The sequence below is a fragment of the Papilio xuthus genome, unplaced genomic scaffold (assembly GCF_000836235.2).
Source record: "Papilio xuthus unplaced genomic scaffold, Pxut_1.1 DF828142.1, whole genome shotgun sequence".
Classification (NCBI taxonomy): Eukaryota; Metazoa; Arthropoda; class Insecta; order Lepidoptera; family Papilionidae; genus Papilio; species Papilio xuthus.
Window position 1 is genome coordinate 4,928,136 of NW_013530507.1, and position 19,205 is coordinate 4,947,340.

At 34.3% G+C, this 19,205-nt stretch overlaps 5 protein-coding genes across 8 annotated transcripts; 3 read left to right on the forward strand and 2 right to left on the reverse strand.

Annotated features, from left to right (window-relative positions):
* Window positions 1-1,133: 1,133 nt before the first annotated feature.
* On the reverse strand, window positions 1,134-4,040 carry Sgf29 (SAGA-associated factor 29). Of its 2 annotated transcripts, none has more exons than XM_013307181.1 (7): window positions 3,961-4,040; window positions 3,263-3,374; window positions 2,802-2,948; window positions 2,446-2,571; window positions 1,995-2,219; window positions 1,565-1,822; window positions 1,134-1,459 (listed from the first exon to the last, which is right to left on the reverse strand). In XM_013307181.1, exons 2-7 carry the CDS (start codon window positions 3,299-3,301, stop codon window positions 1,367-1,369), a joined length of 888 nt encoding a protein of 295 aa, XP_013162635.1. In that variant the 5' UTR covers window positions 3,302-3,374; window positions 3,961-4,040; the 3' UTR covers window positions 1,134-1,366. The 2 variants fall into 2 exon arrangements, with proteins under 2 accessions (XP_013162635.1, XP_013162636.1); XM_013307182.1 differs by lacking the exon at window positions 3,961-4,040 and adding an exon at window positions 3,850-3,943.
* Window positions 4,041-4,310: 270 nt separating this feature from the next.
* Pabp2 (poly(A) binding protein nuclear 1) lies at window positions 4,311-9,415 on the forward strand. 2 transcript variants are annotated; one of them, XM_013307588.1, is made up of 6 exons: window positions 4,311-4,732; window positions 5,270-5,417; window positions 6,004-6,136; window positions 6,595-6,724; window positions 7,273-7,409; window positions 7,894-9,415. In XM_013307588.1, exons 1-6 carry the CDS (start codon window positions 4,640-4,642, stop codon window positions 7,928-7,930), a joined length of 678 nt encoding a protein of 225 aa, XP_013163042.1. In that variant the 5' UTR covers window positions 4,311-4,639; the 3' UTR covers window positions 7,931-9,415.
* Window positions 9,416-9,956: 541 nt separating this feature from the next.
* Window positions 9,957-12,883, forward strand: morgue (modifier of rpr and grim, ubiquitously expressed). The gene is made up of 8 exons (XM_013307123.1): window positions 9,957-10,131; window positions 10,205-10,438; window positions 10,691-10,934; window positions 11,135-11,310; window positions 11,563-11,685; window positions 11,981-12,123; window positions 12,269-12,440; window positions 12,680-12,883. The coding sequence occupies exons 1-8, from the start codon at window positions 10,021-10,023 to the stop codon at window positions 12,791-12,793; spliced, it is 1,317 nt and encodes a 438-aa protein (XP_013162577.1). The 5' UTR covers window positions 9,957-10,020; the 3' UTR covers window positions 12,794-12,883.
* Window positions 12,884-14,311: 1,428 nt separating this feature from the next.
* Window positions 14,312-17,397, reverse strand: Srp54 (splicing regulatory protein 54). Its single transcript, XM_013307646.1, has 4 exons — window positions 16,525-17,397; window positions 15,626-15,786; window positions 15,395-15,535; window positions 14,312-15,306 (listed from the first exon to the last, which is right to left on the reverse strand). Exons 1-4 carry the CDS (start codon window positions 17,239-17,241, stop codon window positions 14,406-14,408), a joined length of 1,920 nt encoding a protein of 639 aa, XP_013163100.1. The 5' UTR covers window positions 17,242-17,397; the 3' UTR covers window positions 14,312-14,405.
* Window positions 17,398-17,673: 276 nt separating this feature from the next.
* Window positions 17,674-19,191, forward strand: LOC106114161 (uncharacterized). 2 transcript variants are annotated; one of them, XM_013307259.1, is made up of 5 exons: window positions 17,674-17,771; window positions 17,971-18,092; window positions 18,356-18,497; window positions 18,740-18,894; window positions 19,076-19,191. In XM_013307259.1, exons 1-5 carry the CDS (start codon window positions 17,729-17,731, stop codon window positions 19,172-19,174), a joined length of 561 nt encoding a protein of 186 aa, XP_013162713.1. In that variant the 5' UTR covers window positions 17,674-17,728; the 3' UTR covers window positions 19,175-19,191. The 2 variants fall into 2 exon arrangements, 1 of the variants encoding a protein (XP_013162713.1); XR_001227695.1 differs by having other exon boundaries at window positions 17,730-17,868; window positions 19,076-19,188.
* Window positions 19,192-19,205: the final 14 nt, after the last annotated feature.

Consider the following 19,205-nt stretch of genomic DNA (forward strand, 5'->3'; position numbering starts at 1 on the left):
ATCAGATTTAACAATATTTTTTTAAATGGAAATTTTGTTCTCAGAAACCCACTGTTAAGCAAATCCATTATTATACATTTTTTTACATATTTTTTCATAATTAGGACGTAGATTAATAAATCGTTATTTAAATCCAGAACCTACACATGTTTATTCATGCATAAAAATATAACTTATGTAATTTGACTTTTTAATTTTACTAAATTTATTGACGTAAAATTTAATTCTCATAGTATTATTGAACTGTTTTGAAATGAAATCGACAAAATATACACATATTTTAGTTTATAAATAATAATATATCACAAAAAAACCTTAATCGTGAAAAAGTAATCATTATCAGCTCACTATACGCCCCCACCGAGGGGCTCGGAGCCTACCCTAAGTTAAGGGTGATTAGACCATAGTCAACCACGCTGGCCAAGTTGGAGTGAAAAAAGTATAAGTAATAAATTAATTATTTTAATATAATTGACGAGATAGAATATTTGTATATCTGTGTATTTTAACAGCCAAATAATATATACATATTTTCTTTCATCCTCTTGTAAAAAGACAAAAAGTAACATGTTTTTTGACAGTGAAAACACGTTTGGCTTGTTTATACTTGACCCATAACATATATTTGACACAAGCATCTTTATATAAATTAGTATATTTGAATAAATGCGTTTTATATGTTTTAGGTACAAGTTACCTTGCGGTATGTTCCTCATGATTTTTTTATTTAACTGAATGCCCGAATGCCATTCAGTTTTAAATATATTTTATTTGCTTCCATTAAATTTTAATTATTATTTCTTAATTTTGTTAAGTATTAGAGGTTATTGAAATCAATTTTGTTTAACGTCCAATTAATCATCAAAATTAAATGATTGTATATTTAGCATTTTAACCATTGTATCATGTATTCATTATAGATTTTACTTTTAAATATAATAAAAAATATTACATTTATCCATTGTCGTTCCATTTCTACACCCGAATTTTCTTTTTTTTAATGTTGAATATCCACATTTGGAGATTTTTTTAGGTTTTATTTATAACTGTTATTAGTAAAAATGAAACCATAATCATGTTTTTAATTAAATTTATTCACAATTTGCTAAACTATATTGATAGCTATTATCAATTAAAAGAAATACAGTAGTTGCGTAATTATGTGCATTATAAATATCCTATATGTGATCTAATAAATATCAAATCTTAATCAAATACCTAAAGTTTACTTGAAACTTTATTCCTTAACAAATACAAATACGCCGCTTTAAATGTTGAAAGCTATAAGCTACGAGTCGAGAGAAAGTGGCGAGTGATGCGGCGGGGGCGGGGCGAGGCGCGCGTGGGGCGGAGCGCGGGGGTGGGGTCAGGTGCTCCGCCCCTTGCCCTCCTTGATGGCAATTACGTAGCGCTGCGCCACGCGCTCAGGCGGTGAGTAACCATCCGCGTAAGACGAATCCTACACACAAATGAGCCTAATGAGCTTTTGCTAAACTATTACTAATTGGATCAAAACACGATTATAAATAAACGTAACAATGTAAACACGTTTTAGTTAGATTACCTCAAAGAGAACTTCGTAGGGGTCTGCAGCAGATGTGGGCAGTCTGTTGACGACTGCGCGATAGAAGCAAGTGGTCTGCGGGTAGAGAGCCATCACGACCGCGCCCTTAGGAAAGAGCGCCTGCTCATCAGTGCGCGGGTCTGCGCGCATCAGCGGCAGCGGCACCACGCGCCGCTTGCTCAGCACGTGCCGGTTCTTTTGCTCCTCATCTATGTCATCCACCTCGTACTTACCCTGAGCGGGCAACCAGCTCACCACCTGTCAAAATTTAGTTGTTACAAAATGTTTCATATCCACTTTTTATATAAGAGAAGTCTTAAATTTAATCCTAGAGCTTCCTTATTCAAAATATGTAAAGTGTTGTTACGTATTGCCTAAGAGAATTAACCTCATTTGAAATCCCAAGCACACAAATTTCGAACTATGTTACCTCAGCGAGAATCCAATTCTCTTCCTTGTCGGAGACACGCACAAGTGCGGCAACGGCGTCACCGGGGCGCGCCACGTGGCCCGAGTCCGCCGGCACGGCGCCGCACAGAGCGGGCGCGCGCTCTCCCGCACGGCCCACATGAAGTGGTAAAGTCTGGGCTGCACTTAGCAGCATCTTCATCAGTGCCCCGCACCCTATCGTCTCCTTATTGCCCGCGTGCCGCGCCTAAAACATCGACCTGTATGCTGTAGCAAATAATTGAAAGGGTAATAAACCCAACTGGTTGAATGAACTGTCTGCTCTGTATCCTAAGGAACAATATGAATCAAAGACCTTTCTATTTCTGTTAAGCCATTTAGACACAATGGAACAAGCAAAAACTCATTGATCTAATTGATTTGATTGAATATAATGGATGTAATATAATTTATACATATGATTTTAGCCTCACCTGAATACGTCTTTCATTTTTAATTGCCCTTATTTCATATATCTTGGACAGAGCTAAACGGATAACGCGTTCCTCTTGTTCTGCCGCCGTCAAACCGGCCTTGTATAAGTTTTTTAACTGCATTTGCTGGTATTAAAATTAAACATTAAAACAGAGGACATGTAACTTTACATTTATATAGATATCACACCAGCGGTTACTTTATAAGGCAATATTCCATAACAATATATTAGATAGCAATTGCCCGCAACTTCGCCCATGCGTCGGTTATGTAGTTTTGGAACCTATTCAATGCAAACAATCAAATCATTCCTCTTTATAATAGAATAGAATTAGGCCTAAATAGCAGTAATTACTTGTTGGGAAGATCCTGAAGATTCATCATTAGATGGTGAAGATTCTACTGCTTTTTCAGCTCTAAGAATCTGATCAATGCACTGTTCACTCCTACCTCTCTCTGCTTCAATGTCATATATATACCTATGTAATGCTCTTAAACGCTCCTGAAAAATAAAAATATAATGCATCTAAATATTAAGCCACCAAAAAAAATTACATTTTTGATACTGTCTTGGGTCATTATTTTTATATATTACTAGCTGTCATACACGACTCCGTCCACTCGGAATTAAAAAAACCTTAATAAGTAGCCTATGTGTTGTTCTAGACCACATTCTACAGCTTCACCAAATTTATCAAAATACATTGCGAAGTTACAAATATAAGGTAAATTCATCATATTTAAACATCCATCCATCCATCCATTAAAAACATTCAAATTTATAATATTAGTCAGGTATAATGTTGTATGACTTACCTGCACCTGTTGTGCAGCAACATCTGCAGTGAGAGGCATTGTTCTAATTCAATTCTCTAGACAATTTCCAGCTTAGGTAAATTATGTGATACCATGAACAGCACACAAACACCTGTATATTAAATTTAATATTAGGTAGGACTCTGGAGACATTAATATCACAAAGTTATATAATGGTTAATTAGAAATAAAAATGAAGTTAACATTAAAATATTCACAGAAACCTTTGGTCAGTTAATACCAACTGATATATTACTAGTAAAGTTACCAGTAATATCTTATAATTTATTGTTTACTAGTCTACTGAGATATGTCTGTACCATTAATGGATGTATAGATGTATTGAACCGGTGTCACTATGAACCCTTAGCGATTAAATCTCAAGAAACTATAAAATAATAAAAACATTGTTGATAAAATTGCATTAAATACAAAAAGTTCCTATAATAATCTTGGTATTTTGATCAATTAAGCTCTGTATGGTGGGAGTTGATTTTTTGAATTAAAAGTACTGTGGTAATGTATATTATAAAAGAACGACATATTTTACAAGATACAGTTAGCTTTCATGGAAAATCAATACTAACAAAAACTATTATTTTATACCACGAAACTTGAGGGAACATAATAGTATTTAACAAAATGAAATTGTTTATCTGCTAATTAAGTTTTAATTTAAAAAAACAAATATTGATTACTTTTAGATTTAAACCAAAATGTTAAATTTTAATTAACTTGCTTGATTCCACCGTCCAGCCCAAAACCACAACAAATAAATGTCACTGGATGTTGTCAAACTCCGAACATATGTCATCGAAAAACATAGATTTTGATAATTGGGCATAGATTGTCTTGTAGCAAATTAAATAAATTTATCTTAATATTGATTTAGATTAATACAAAATTATTTTTAAGGTAGTTTTTCACTTTAACAACTATTTAGTTCTTTTGTATTTTAAATAGTTCAGTTCAGTTTTGGAATTTACAAAGCGATGGTTTTTTATGAAGCATAAACAATGCCTATATTTTTATATCCAAAATCCGGATTGACATTTTTGAAATGTCATAATGTTTGGTGTTTGAAAATTTAGTGAAATAAATCTATAAAAATTACGATAATATTAAGACTTTTAACTAATTTGGAGTAAGATTGCTAAAATCTCCTACTTATAGTAGTTCGTACTGAAAATATTTTATAAGTAGATCAATTGATTATTAGCGGATTGGTTACCGGTACGTCAGGAAGCTTCGTAATCATAAGTTGTTGGCGGAATTCTGTTATTTGTGATTTTATGTAATAACCCAAGACGAAGGTTATATGTGCAGTGTTTACTTTATATCCGCTGAGCAAGAATTGCATTATAAGTGTAAGTGGATATGGCAGAAAATGACGATTATTTAGAGTCCATTGACAATAATCATTTGGACGGAACCAACGGTTCATTAAACATGACCGACAACAGCCTCGGTGTAAGTAATTTATTTAAACTTTAGTTTTGTCTATCTTTATGTAAAGTATTAGACCCACTAAAACAAAATATTATTGTTTACATATCAATCGCATATCTTTTTTAAGTGTACTTACTGCTTACAATGTTGTAAAACAAATTCCTATCCACATATTTTGAGAGAAAGTAGAAAATACCACGATATATGAGGTTAATGCGACCAGCTTAAATGGTGAAGATGCTCAAGAGAAAATAAACTATTCAACAATGTTGTAATTTTAAAAATGCAAAGGATTTTTAATACAACAATTTGTTTTCGTATGCCGTATATATAATATAAATATAAATAAATATTACTTAAATTGTTAATTTAACCATTTTCTACCCATTGCTATGAACATGTAATGAAACAACTTTGGAATCTTTATCAAAAATACTAATATAATATTAAATAATGTGTTTTTTATTTCCTTGTCATGTTATTAACATACAGTATTAAAAAGTTATGAGGCATAATTTACAGAAATTTACAATTTTTATCTATATTTTTTATTTTAAGGTAGGAGATGAGGCATCTGGTGTGGAGGTACCTGACCTAGCTGCTATTAAAGCTAGAGTTCGAGAAATGGAAGAAGAAGCAGAGAAATTGAAACAAATGCAAACTGAAGTTGATAAACAAATGAGCATGGGTAGCCCTCCTGGACTTAGTAAGCCTTAAACCTTGTCATACACGGTAATCATGCTACACCTTTAATGGTTATAGCATGAAATAATCTTTAATGTGTTTAAACTGTTCATCATCTCCCTGGCTTTATTCCACTTGTATGATTGGTGCACTAGGTTTTTGTAATGTTAATATTTTGGCTCAATTTATTACAGCTAGGGCGGCCTGCCTGTCTCTAACCTTACTTAGGATAAATAAATTAAAATTAAATAATTAATTTTAAGCATCTTAACTAAAGCTAAATATACCATTACTATTTATATAAATGTTCAGTGCCGCTGATTCATCACTTTGATACATAAGAAATCATAAAGATATGAAACATTATGCCTTTATTAGTTTAAATGTACAAGAAGGATTACAAACTGGCAAAGTTTACAATCTTAAGGGTAGATGACTTCTGTAAGGTGATATGAATTAGAAGAAAGTGATTACTGTATTTCTGTATGACAGATCACATCAAAAGACAAAAGCCCAGCTTGCATTGAGTGGATTAAGGAAAGGGTGATGATGATAAAAGATTACAATGTTAGGATGTTGTATATTAAAGAATGATATAAAATTTTCAGCAAGTCCATTAAACATGTCTATAGAAGAGAAAATAGAAGCAGACAATAGGTCGGTTTATGTTGGAAATGTGGATTATGGAGCGACAGCTGAAGAATTGGAACAACACTTCCATGGTTGTGGTTCAATCAACAGGTAATAAAGGCTTTGACATTATGAATTTTTATTATTAATTTATTTTAATATAATCATTATTACAGTTAAATTTAAGATGTACACGGTAAGTATTCTAACAACACTAACAAAATTAAATATGTACTACTAAAATGTATATATGTATTGAGAATATTCAATAAATATCTATGTTCTAAAATGGACAAAATTATAATTGCTTCATTATGTCCCTTTTTAGGGTTCCGTAGCTCATAGGAAAAAAACGGAAGCCTTATAGGATCACTTTGTTATCCGTCCGTCCATCTGTCAAGATCCTTTTCTTACAATAAAGTTAAATGAATTTGTGCTATTAGTGTTTTGTCATTGATGCTTTTACTTTGTTTTGCTGTTGTATTGCATGTTGTGTTTAAATAGTAATAAGATGTATATTTAAATATTATTCATGGTTTATTAATTCATAAATAATTGTCAATTTTCAGGGTGACAATATTATGTAATAAGTTTGATGGACATCCCAAAGGTTTTGCTTATATCGAATTTGGGGACAAAGATAGCGTACAAACTGCTATGGCTATGGACGAGTCTCTATTTAGAGGGCGTCAAATAAAGGTAATTTTTTTATTTCTCTAAAAAGCAATTAATACATAATAGCTGTCATATTATTGGTAATTCAACTCCGAGGAATGTTGTCACTGTGTCCAAATGTGACATTTAAGCATTTTGAAAAACTATATAGACTATATAATAGTTTTCAAACTAATCATTCATGTATTTTAACTAACAATGAATGGAGAAAAAAATGGGCTCCATGTTTGCTTTTATTGCTTTCCATCAAGGGAAACCTACTACAGGTAAGTGAAGTGATACATGATTCTTGTAGCATTGATGTTGTAATTTTTTTTAATTGTTTATCACACTAGTTTATGTGTTATTGTACCCGGCTTTTAATTTGTTATACTGCAATTGAGAGCACTTGTCTGCCTGAAGTGCCGAGTAACATAGAAAAAACCATGCCACATAACCGAGTTTATGTTGTCAACTTTCTTTGATAAAAATATTTACAAAATGTCAGTCTACCCACGAACTAATAGCAGTATTTATTTTCTTTCAGTAGACTAATAAAGTAAAAGGATTAATGATTTTTTTTATTATCGCAGGTTATGCCAAAGCGCACGAACAAGCCGGGGTTGTCGTCAACCAACCGGCCTCCGCGGTCGATGCGTGGCCGCGGCCGCTCCTTCCGCGGCGGCTTCAACTCATACCTGGCGGTGTACCGGCCCATCCGCCGCGGCAGGTACCAACCATATTAAACTGATTGTCCCCCAGCCTTATTCATGTCGCATGACTTCTTGTCACATTCATCCTATACATGGTTGTAATGCTGTAGCATCTATACCGCTCTAGACAATAGTTTACACTGATAGACAATGTATTATGTTGACGTCCATTGTTAAGAGGAATTTTATAAGTACAATATTCTCATGGATAAGGCTGACTTTTAGTCTTGGATTGCATTTGTCTGTGGAAGAAATATTTATATACAGTTTTACAGTTTTTAAATAAAGTTGATATAACGTTATATGTATTTTTAATTTATTGTATATATATCCTTCCTTCCCCTTGACGAGCGGGGTCCGTTTTATGGTCGTAGTTAAGCTTTGAATTGTATTTTGCTGGCTTGTAAGGATAGCTTAGCTACGGCCGAGGCCGGCTTGCATGCTACTATTGTCGTAGTTAGTGTTTGTAGCGGTGTTAATGTGGTCGCCCGTTGTTCGCAGAGGGTACAGGCGCGGCATGTATTACTCCCCGTACTGAGTGCGGTAAAACGGGGACTCCGCCCCCGGCCGCAGCCGCGCCGCGCGATACCCTCGCGAGTGTGTGCGGTGTAGCTAACTTAGTGTACCGACTGGCGGCTACCTTCAGTGTCGTCAACCGGATCGCCAATGGATTCTGACTCCACTTTAGTTTATAAAAAATATACTTTTGGGTAAGAGGTCATGTTATGCTGGTCGAGCCGGACACTGACAAGTTTGTCGATGAATTGCAAATTGAACAGTTTATTGTCATGTGGATGTAGACGATATGTGACGATGGATCGTTCAGTGTGTGCTGTTATGTTGTACGGATTGATGACTAAATATAAAATTTAAGCTATGTCCTCCTGATTTTAGTGTTAAGTGTCGTATTCTTATGCAATTAATATTTGCGATGATTTTATGATTAATTATAATATGAGCCGTTTGCGGTATTCTAGTTGGTAGTTATTCGAATGTTTGTAATAGAAACATTTATTTTTTTAAAACGCAATTACAAAGAATGCAAAAAATAAGCTAATAAAAACACAAATTATTATGCAAATATTCGGAATGACAAAAATAATGTAAATTGTTAAATAATTCTACTAGCAACTTGAGTATGATTTATAAAACCGAGCGTACGGGCGGGCATTGTTGTATTTCACAAGTTACTATGCGTGGACAATAACATGACACCTGAGACCGATGACGTCGAATTATCTAACAAAACTAACCTTCATAGTAATGCTTTATCGCTTGCTGTACCAAGATATAATCACGCGGGGTGGTATGTTATTGCAAATGTGTAGTAGTTAAATTTGGTTATTAATAAAAACTATGATTACCGAGTTAAAAACGAAAATTTAATAATTCCTTCTGAAACGCTCAGTTTTAATAAAAGCTCTTATTATAAAGATACAAATAGATAGCAGTTTTAGAAATCATTAGTTTTAATATCAGTATTTTTCATGTCTCATGTGTTTACAACCTATAGGATTAAAGTAAAAAAATGCTGTGTTCAAAGTTATTTTTATTAAATGTAACGATTTTATAGTACCAATTGACTTTGAAATAATGTCAAATTTGTACTTTAAAATTTATGTTATTAAAATAAGAACAGTATTTTCTTAAACGATTTTTTAATGGAGCAACCATGCTACCATAAATACATTAAATGTAACCACATTACTCCAAATGCTCTCGAGAACTGATTAATTTCGTATAAGATTGTTAATAAATAAAATAGTGTAAAGTGGCTCTGTACAATCGACAAATTAATTTGTAAAATTTGAAATTCTGTTTCTATGAAATAGATTATAACTATTGTCTTAAATTTATATTTGTAATTATTAATAATACATTGTATTCTTTGTTTGTATACGCAGTTGAAAATTACTGCGCAGTTTGATGCTTTAAAAAAATTATTTTAATGCACTATCAAAATGAAGACGACAAAATAAGAAGTTAAAAGTGTTTGCCAGATAAGAAATAATTTTAAGATGAACCTGTGTTTTATTTTTATAAAGTTTCCCAAAAATACGTGAGTGCTGCAGAAAACCATCTGATTTAAAAACCTATAAATTACCCAAGTTTTACATATTTGGGATTTCATATCTGAAACATAAAGGCAACAATGCTGTCTCCTGAATGCAAGGTACAAACGACCTCCACTAGTCTCTACTAATATAATATGGGAGCTATTTCTCTACTTTAAAATTGGCTAATGTCGAATCAGAGATAAAATCCTCGTTGAAACCAGTTAAAGGTCCCCTTCTAGGGTTCATTCATTTTTCTCGGTATCCCAGTCTGTTTTCCGTTCATTCGATATCATTATCGTTATAATTTATAAACAAGTTTATTTTATAAAGGATAGATACGTTATTTGGTAACTTTTTTATTATTTCTTTCCAACGCTTACATAATCTTAAAATCCAATAAACGAAATAATTCTTTTGGTTTCAAATTTCTGTCTGATTAAAAGCTCTTTGCCTCCTAAGATCAGTTTAAAAAATATATGTCAATTTTGACATTGAAAGAATAAAACATTAAGCTGTTGTCAAATTTGTTTTTGATAAAATTGTAATTAGATATAATACTTTAGTTAACAGCATGTCACTTATGGGCCCGGAATTTTTTAATTTTATAAAGAAGTTAGAAGAAAATGATGATAAACTGACATCTGTTACTCCTATGCAGGAGGCGCTTGAATTTGAATACAATGTAACTTGAAATGATTTTGATATTCGGATGGTTTTAAAAAATGTCGTAGTTCAAACTTGTTTATTTTTTGTAGAATTCCAGTTGCTATGTCTGCAACGGCTACTACGGCCCCAGTTTCGGTGAGCCAGTATGCGTTACCTGCCACGCTTTTCTCTTTCCTGACTTTCCGTCATATCTACCAAGCTCCTATTTCTGCAGTGAAAAAACTGACGATGGTGATTCTGGAAATGATGAGCCTTCTGATCTGAATTTCCAGTTAGATCGCAGACTAAACAGAGTTTGTGCTTTTCCTTCTTGGTGTTACAGAGTAAGTTGTTTTATAATTTGCTGGACTTTATCAAGTTAGATCTTTTAATATTTCATTGGCCAATCTCAGCTACATTTTAAAACTATACTTAATGTATCTATTAATAATTGTTGAGTTTGCAAGGTTCATCTGAAAAGCTATTTGTTTAAGTTCTTAAAAAAAATATTTTAATGTAGAAGTTATTAGAAATGTTTCTATATTTACTGTCTGTATTTCCGCCGAAATATCTGATTAGATAAAAATCATTTACAGAATTCATTAGATAGTGAGACAAGCCCTGAAGATGAAACTAGTCGCACAAGTACCTCAGGACCTGGAGCAAGCAGGAGCATCAGTGAAGGCAGTGGTTCAGGGATGCCGCTTGGCCCTATTGACATAGCTGCAAGGGCACCACCTCCGCAGCCCCCTAGCTTGGCACGCTCCTTACAAGCTTTGTCAACTCCAAGGCTTCCAGATAATTTAGCTCCTGGATTAGTGGAGCATTTGCCATCTGAAGGTAAGTAAAATTGTTTTGTTTTTATACAATATATTCTGTACAATTATGGAACTTTTTTTTTAATTCATTAGGAGTTATATGGTGTCTTAAACAATCATACTCTGATTATTAATTAATTTCTTCTCTCTGACAAAATCAGTGTGACCCTAATATAGATTAAAATTTATCATGATTTAAAATGTAGTAAAATTTGTTTGCAGTGCTCCTATGCATCTTCAGTTACTTGGATGATTTGTCATTGTGTGCATGCGCATGCGTTTGCGCACGCTGGTGGCGGCTGGTGCGCGCGCACGTCCCTCCACCTCGCTGGGCCGCCTTCACTATGCAACGCTGGCCACTTTTCCGACCTGTGCTTCCCAACCTCGACTGGCATAAGGTCTCTTATACATATATATATAATAAGAACATAACATCTAGCCTTTGAATCGGTAGATAGTGAAGAAGAGTTGTATTTTGACTTATGTGCCAATTTTTTATTCTGACTATTTTTGAACATACAGTAGAATCTTAATCACGTGCGACCCTAGACTCTCTCTCTCTCTCACATTTCTCTCAACTGTAAACCTCCTTTGCCTGTAACATTGCTTTGCATAAAGCATTTGAATTAATGATTTTTAATTTTTTTTAGAAGTATCAAGCGCTGGTAGATTCATGCTTCTGCCGGCACTGCCTGGTGCAGATGTCAGTGTTGGCACAGCCAGTCGGCGAAGAGAACGCCTGGCGCAGGAACAGACTGCGTACTGAATCAAAGGTATTTAAATTACTGGGACAAATATGTGAGTGTTTAGCCGTTTGTTATATTAGTTTGCACTTAAATCATTTTAATAATAATTACTCGAGCGTCTAACTAAGAAGAATTATACTGAGATTTACTTTATATTCCAGACTATGCTCTATATGTGTGCCAAGTTTTATCAAGATCCGTTCAGCTGTTCTTAAGATACCTTCACACAAACATCCATCCATCTAAACATACATATTTAAAATATTAGTAAGTTTTGCAGTCCATTCAGATAGTAAAATAGGTCAATTTAATAATGTATCAGATGATGCGCAACGATCCGCCGGAGGGCATCGCGGCGGCTCCGCTGGACCCCAAGTGCTGCCACTGGCAAGCCAGTGTCACGGGGCCCGTTGACTCACCCTACGAAGGCGGCGTTTTCTATCTATACATACAAGTGCCCTACTCGTGAGTAACATCATATTACGGATTCTAACTTAACTAACCTTAACTATTTCACTAAATATATTTTGAAAAATATGCACTATGGGGCTGGCTACAGTTGTACAAAAAAGAACTTATAGTAATTAGTAATATGGTCTATTTTCGCTAGTTACCCAATGAACCCTCCTGTGGTGCGGTTCCTGACGCGCATTCTACATCCTAATGTGTCTCGTCACGGTGACGTCGGCATCGACTCGGTGCATCACAACTGGTCACTGGCACTCACCATAGGCAAAGTCCTCATCTCCATACAGAGTCTACTCACAGATCCATACACCGCGGTCAGTATTACCACAGATTCACCAACTCCTTTTTTTGTTTTTGAACTTTTGACTTTATTTTGCCTTATTATGTACCCCCTCACCCACAAGGATCTTCTGAAGACATAATGCCGGATCTTGTACGGGAGAGAAAAAGGATATGACAAGCTATTATCTTGACATGTGATTGCTACGGCTAATCGCTTAGTGGAATAAGGGTTTAAAAGTATATGTTTTATTAAGTTTATATACTAATTCAGGTTTGTATGGAGCCGGAGTTGGGTGAGATGTATGTACGAGATCGCGCTCGCTTCGAGAGCCTCGCGCGCCGGTGGACATGGCGTTACGCCATGCACGACATCCTGCCAAACTGAAGTGTACTCTATTGCATAGTAAATAAGATATATTGTGCGTTGTTACAATCTTTATACCAGACACAATATACTAAAGAAAGTTTTGATATATACATCCCTCTCATTCTCTTAGGATAAGACAAAGACAACAATATGTTTCACAATTATGAGGAAAACATGAAACTGTCAGGTTTTTTGCACTGATATTCTGACGCCTTGTAAATTTTTTGACAAATTACTTATTGTATCCAATACAAAGTAGTATTTACGCGTATAATTATATAGAGAAGATAATAGATCTCAGCGCAATGCTTTAATTTATTTTAGCTTGGAAATGTGGCTATATTTTTCAAACTTTATTTTTTCATGTAAGGTGTTTATAGTGCGCCTATTATTCCAGAATTAACAATAAGTAACTAATTTTTATGACAATCTTATAATCAAGAAATAAATGTTTATTTTAAAAATATATTTTTTTTAATTTGAAATGTAACGTAACTGGGTTGTGTTATGTTATGATGAAAAAAATGTGTAGTTTTTTTTTGTATTTTCATTTATCTTTTTTAATTGTTATATTGAACATAATCCAAATGTATTTACACGGGCGTACCTTTAAGTTTTGATTTAGTTTCGTTTATTTTAGTCCATATATCTAATAAAGTTTTGCAATTACATAATAACGGTAAACATGTCCCGCTCCCTGGAGCCCTGCAGTAGCCAGGGTAGGGAGCTTCGCCCTTCTGCAACCATCTTCGTGTTTGAAACAATAAAGGGTCTAAAGACGTATCGATAGCATCACGAAAGTCTATTTTGTAAACTTTGAATTGTAATTTTAAACTTCCAGGTATAAAATAGTTAACGTAAATTGTAAGAAATGTCTGAAAAAAAACAGATTATGATAAAATTGCTATTTCTTAACTTTTTTTTAAGGAAATTACGCAAATTTAAATTTTATATAGTACAATTTCGACCAATGGACGACTATTAGTATTTTATTAATTAAAAAAAAAGCAATTATTCTACAAAATAGTTTGACACAATTGTAGTATTCAAGGCCTTCAACTTTTACCTCTAACTGATTTATATGTATGTACATTTCCACGTTGTTTCTTTATGTATTTGATATTGGATTATAAAATGAAATATAATTACACGGTCATATAAAATCGTAATTGAGCGTGTTAATTAAATTGGTAAATATTCGGCAACTTAATTTTTTGTATATGCTTGATTTTATATAATATAGATAGATTCATAAATTCTTTGTTTTAAAGACAAGTATTTTCATTGGTGGATTTAAAACTAAATCATATTTTTCTATAATATGTAGTAAATGAAAACTTTTTAACCAAACATAATTATCGATAAACCCACGAAACGTCTAATATAAAATAATTAAAATTGTAATTATCAGTACTATTTTTTCGTTACTTTAAAACAATTCTTAAAATATTAAATATGCAAGTATAGATTGACATCAAATCTGCTTTAGGAAGATCAATAGCCTTTAGATCATTTAAGGAAAATAAAAAACATGTGTATTCAAAATTTATTTTATTTGGAATTGGAAATGTACATTGGCAATAAAGTGAAAGACTCATGAGAAATATTACTTATGTGGCTTTAGTTAAAGTTACGGTGAATTAGAAATATCCATGTTGTCTGGAGAATTCTTTTCATCCGCCATATCCTGAAGTTTGGAGTCGTTTAAAGTCGTTTCTTTTTCTTCTGGTACAGGAAGCAGAGGTGTTTGGTCTCTAGACTTTCGTTCGTGCGGTGTCTTGGAGTCCCTGTGGGAGCGGCTCTTGGAGCGGCGGCTGCGGGATCGCGACCGCTTCTTGTCCCGTGAGCGGGACCGCTTGCGGTCCCTCGACCTGGACCGCTTTCTGTCTCTAGACCGCGACTTTTTCCTATCTCTAGATCTGGAACGTTTACGGTCCCGTGATCTAGATTTCTTCCTGTCTCTGGAACGAGACCGTTTCCTATCTTTAGATCGCGACCTTCTTCTAGATTTCGATCGTTTCCTTCTAGATCGCGAACGAGACCTACGCTTAGATCGTGATCTGTCGCGTTTTTTCTCCCGAGACCTTGAACGGTCTCGCCTTTTGGACGGAGATTTATCTTTGTCTTTATCCTTTTCCTTCTTGTCTTCTCTATCCCTCTCCTTTTTATCTTTTTCTTTGTCCTTTTCTTTTTTCTTATCTTTCTCTGGTTCTTCTTCCTTATCATTTACTGGTGTTGATGCTTTTGATTTTGCGTCGGATTCGGGTCGTCCATTGGTATCGACGACGACTTCCGGCTTGGATTCGTCCTTTTCAGGTTTTTCATTTTCCTTATCATTTTTTTCGATATCTTTAATCGGAGACTTAGATTTTTCCTTCTTATCTTTATCTCTTTCACTGGAACTCTTTTTTTCTTTGTCTTTGTCTTTGCGGTCACGATCGCGCTCACGCGACCGGTCGCGTTTGGACTTCGAGGAGCGATGACGCGACCTAGAGCGAGATACGCGGGAACTTCGTTGACGGGATCGAGACCTGGATCAAATAGAACAAAAAGTTAAATTACCTATTAGTTTCGGTCACTTAATTAATATGAAGTGAAATAAAATAATTTGTGTGTTACCTGGTGCGGTGCGCGTGTCGGGAGCGGGAGCGACGCGAGCGATGGCGGGAACGGGAACGCGAGCGCTTGCTGCGATGCCGAGAACGCGACCGCGATCGCCGCGACCGGGACCGCCGCCTGGATCGCGACCTAGACCGCGTCCTACACAAAGATTCACAAATTGTACTAAATCGATGCACAAGAACACTTTGTGAACAATATTGGTGCACTAAATTGATTTGAATTACATACCGTCTTTTCTCCTTTGACAAGAGTCCAATCACTGGATCAATAGCAGCTGAAATGTAGTTCTGAGCTTCCTTCACCCGACACATGGCTTCTTCTATTTCTCTCTGGGCAGCCTCGTTACTCTTAGTTTGTGGCTTACAAATAGCTTGAGTTGCATGATGTACCTATTAATGTAATAAGTTGTTTTAAAAACTTTATCATGTTGACACCAGAACGCAACTGTGTAAAAATTAATGTCTACAGCAAGTTAGTTTTGTCAATAAACTGACATAAATGTGCGACATGGATGTGTGTGGTGGTAATGTGGACACTTTTTTTTCAAGTTTTGCATGTCAATAGAATATTTGATTTATCATTACACTAATGAGTTAAAAAGTTGAATTTTTGTCTAAAGAATTGGCAAGTCAAAATTACAATTTATCACAGTTGCTTAAGTAATTAAATTGTTTAAACCATTTTGAGACTTTATTAGAAGATTACATTAGTAAGATAAATATGAACAGCTAAATTCTGGTGATGGCACAAATTAGTTTTGCACTCATTGGGGTGCTTCCTCAGGGTGAATGCTTATGCGGAAGTATTACCAGTTACAGGACACCTCACACTCTATGTTGTATGGCAAAACTAGTTAATGTCTTCCCTGGAGTTTAGCAGTGAGTATCTTTAATTATCTTAAGACACTTAGGTACAGTCAAACCTAGATAAGCAGAAACATATTGAAGTAAAAATAATTGTTTGGTCTCGATGGGCCAATTCCATAACTGAGAAACTCAGATTAGATAGAAGCCTATATAAGCAACAAAAATATCAAACTCACTTATCTGGGTTTGACTGTATTGAGTTTTAAGTTTAGTGTTGTTGTGAAGACTGCATCTTAAAATTAATTCAGAAATTTTACTAACCTTAATAGTCTGCCCTTCAACAGTACTTCCATTCAACTGTAAAGCTTTAATAACACACTCCTGCTCAGACATTTCCACAAGAGCATATTTAAGATTGTCTGCTTCTCTATCACAAAACCTTAGATAACTAACTTCTCCAGCTTGAGTAAAATGATCAATCAATTGCTGTTGTGTTAATTCACCTACATCTATGACAAGTAATGTTCTTCGTATTTCTTCAATTTTTCTAGAATCATAAGCCGCTGGCAGGGGTGGATATACTGGAACTCCCGCAGCTGCCATTTTAGGGTCATAACTTTGGATAACTTGGTTTGGAGGAACGCCTTCTAAGGTGTTCACCACATGTGATGGTAATCTTGGCTCTACAGTACTTAAGCCAGGCACTAGTGTCCCATTGCTTGACATCTCAAGTGCTTTATGCTCATCAGGTATCTCACCTGACTGCATGGGTATTACAATTAATGCACGGTCGATAAAAACCGTGTTTGTCATATGTTGAGCTACATTGACTGTAGCAGAGTCATAGTACTTCACATAACATATACGGGACTGCACAGGACATGATACATCTCTAATCGTTGGATATAGTCTTATGTCATCAATCTTACCCAGATAACCAAACAAAGTTTGCATTTGGTCCTTCGTCGCCTGGGGCGCGATATTAGTGACTTGAATCACCCTCGTCGACCCAGAAACCATCTTTGAGGATTTACACATAAGGACGGTAAATTATGGTGTAAAAATGTTTATCACTTGTGATGGAGTAAAAAACTGCATTTCACTTACAAACAACATCACTGAAACTTATAAAAGAAAGAATTTTCAAGATAACCACGCTTTAAATCGACGCATTACACCGCAATGTAGATTAAAAAAAAATTTTAGAAGCGTCAGTGTCACTCATGTCAACGGAAAATTAAACAGATGATATAACTTTACAGTGTATATTTTGTAATTTAAAAAACAGTATTAATTTCTTTATTACACAACAATAAAAATAAGACAACTAAAGTTAAATATTATATACCTGATGTCTATCAACCACTAATAATAATGATTTGTTTGGATAAAATAAAATTGGAACTTTGTATTCAAAACTGTTTAGTGCCGTGTACTCGTGTACGTTAAAGTTTTTTAGTGAGAAATAAAAAAAACATAATATACACATATTTAGTCCTATAAGGAAATTTACAAATTTAAGACAATGTCGAGTGACGTAGAATCATTGAAACTACAACTTAAATCAGGTTTTTGGCTTTAATTTTTATTAAACTGCGTCCATGATATAAAATGATATACATATTGTTTTCACATTTGTGGAAGTGTTTAATTGTATATACACAGGTTTATAATAATTTCAGCTTTAAGACCATCAAAAAATAATTTAGGAAGTTCTCAGAAGAATTTTAAGTACTATGTAATTCTTTTGTTTTTTCTTTATTTTAGTTTTAAGGCGTAAGCACACCATTGATAAAATACAAAGTCAGCTGCGCACTACAGAGCGTAACCTTACAAACGAAATTTCGGTTGTAACAAACGAAATAAGTCTATTAACAGAGCAATTAGAGGTAGGTATATGTCGTAGCACATAGAAGTAGTAATTTTCAAAATAACCGACAAAATGAAAATGATGTCACTTATATTAAACTTCAAATAGATCAAAATACATAGGAGGTGACGCTTGGAGTGAAGAAGGCAACGTTACCTTATATCGGAACGTAAAAACTGAATGCAAAAAATACAAATGCTAATTCTTCATGCGGGTATTTTCCAAAAGTCGTTAAGTTTAAATACTACTGTGGCTCACATTAGACGTTTTGTTTTATTTCAGATACTCGTTAATGGTATTTCGGAAGTGAATACTCAAATAGCCGTGGTAGAGATCTGTAAAGCTTCGGAACAGTGTAAAATGAAAGAACAAGTTGAAAGCCTCAACCAACACGTGGATGGATTCAAACAACTTTTTTTAAAAGGTAAGTAGTTTGTACTATAATAAAAAGGTATAAAAGAAAACTATCTACTATTTTGTGCTTTTTGGAACATAGTCTTATTTAACGGAAGACCGAAGAAAGTGTTTATGGATTGTGTGAAAGAGGAAATGGCTAAGGGTGTGCATATGGCTAATAGAGATGTATTGGAGAGTATACAAAACGTACCAGCTATCCGTAGGGAAATGGGCTAAGATGGCGTATGAATTAAAAAATACTGTTACTAGAACAAGCGGTGCAAGTGCAAGACATTAAAGCCAAAGAAGCCGAGGCGGAAGAATTAAAAAAGAAAGAACTCCAACTTGAAGAGGAACAGAAGACAATAGTTAGCGCTCTTGAAAAAGAAACAGTGATGATTGAACGTGAATGTGCCGTCTTAAAGGTAAGAAATATTAATACTTACATATTCAATAGAGATACCACTGAAACTAATGGACTGAACTTGAATTACTCAACGACGAATCAGCTTTTTCACATCTGACTATTGTCTTGATCTTTGTTATTTATTTTAAGGATCTTTGTTATTTATATTTTTATTTGTAATTGAAATATATATATTTCAGAAACGTAACAATGCAATCATGTTAAAGCTGAGACGTCAGCTCCTTGAAGCAAATAAGATACGGCAAACATTAATTAAAAATAAACAAACGGATTTTTAAAGTTAGGTATTTATTAAATTACGTACACACG

Excerpts from the sequence above, each read along its gene's own strand:
- Sgf29 (XM_013307181.1), bottom strand. The coding sequence starts at position 3,301 with ATGCCTCTCACTGCAGATGTTGCTGCACAACAGGTGCAG. Across the intron at positions 2,572-2,801 it reads CTTCAGGATCTTCCCAACAA|CAAATGCAGTTAAAAAACTT; the intron begins GTAATTACTGCT and ends TTTTAATACCAG. Across the intron at positions 2,220-2,445 it reads AAAATGAAAGACGTATTCAG|GCGCGGCACGCGGGCAATAA; the intron begins GTGAGGCTAAAA and ends TCGATGTTTTAG.
- Pabp2 (XM_013307588.1), top strand. The coding sequence starts at position 4,640 with ATGGCAGAAAATGACGATTATTTAGAGTCCATTGACAATAATCATTTG. Across the intron at positions 6,725-7,272 it reads TTAGAGGGCGTCAAATAAAG|GTTATGCCAAAGCGCACGAA; the intron begins GTAATTTTTTTA and ends TTATTATCGCAG. Across the intron at positions 7,410-7,893 it reads CGGCCCATCCGCCGCGGCAG|AGGGTACAGGCGCGGCATGT; the intron begins GTACCAACCATA and ends CGTTGTTCGCAG.
- morgue (XM_013307123.1), top strand. The coding sequence starts at position 10,021 with ATGTCACTTATGGGCCCGGAATTTTTTAATTTTATAAAGAAGTTAGAA. Across the intron at positions 11,686-11,980 it reads GACTGCGTACTGAATCAAAG|ATGATGCGCAACGATCCGCC; the intron begins GTATTTAAATTA and ends ATAATGTATCAG. Across the intron at positions 12,124-12,268 it reads TACATACAAGTGCCCTACTC|TTACCCAATGAACCCTCCTG; the intron begins GTGAGTAACATC and ends TATTTTCGCTAG.
- Srp54 (XM_013307646.1), bottom strand. The coding sequence starts at position 17,241 with ATGTGTAAATCCTCAAAGATGGTTTCTGGGTCGACGAGGGTGATTCAA. Across the intron at positions 15,787-16,524 it reads TTGAAGGGCAGACTATTAAG|GTACATCATGCAACTCAAGC; the intron begins GTTAGTAAAATT and ends TTACATTAATAG. Across the intron at positions 15,307-15,394 it reads CGACACGCGCACCGCACCAG|GTCTCGATCCCGTCAACGAA; the intron begins GTAACACACAAA and ends TATTTGATCCAG.
- LOC106114161 (XM_013307259.1), top strand. The coding sequence starts at position 17,729 with ATGTCGAGTGACGTAGAATCATTGAAACTACAACTTAAATCAG. Across the intron at positions 17,772-17,970 it reads GAAACTACAACTTAAATCAG|TTTTAAGGCGTAAGCACACC; the intron begins GTTTTTGGCTTT and ends TCTTTATTTTAG. Across the intron at positions 18,093-18,355 it reads TATTAACAGAGCAATTAGAG|ATACTCGTTAATGGTATTTC; the intron begins GTAGGTATATGT and ends GTTTTATTTCAG.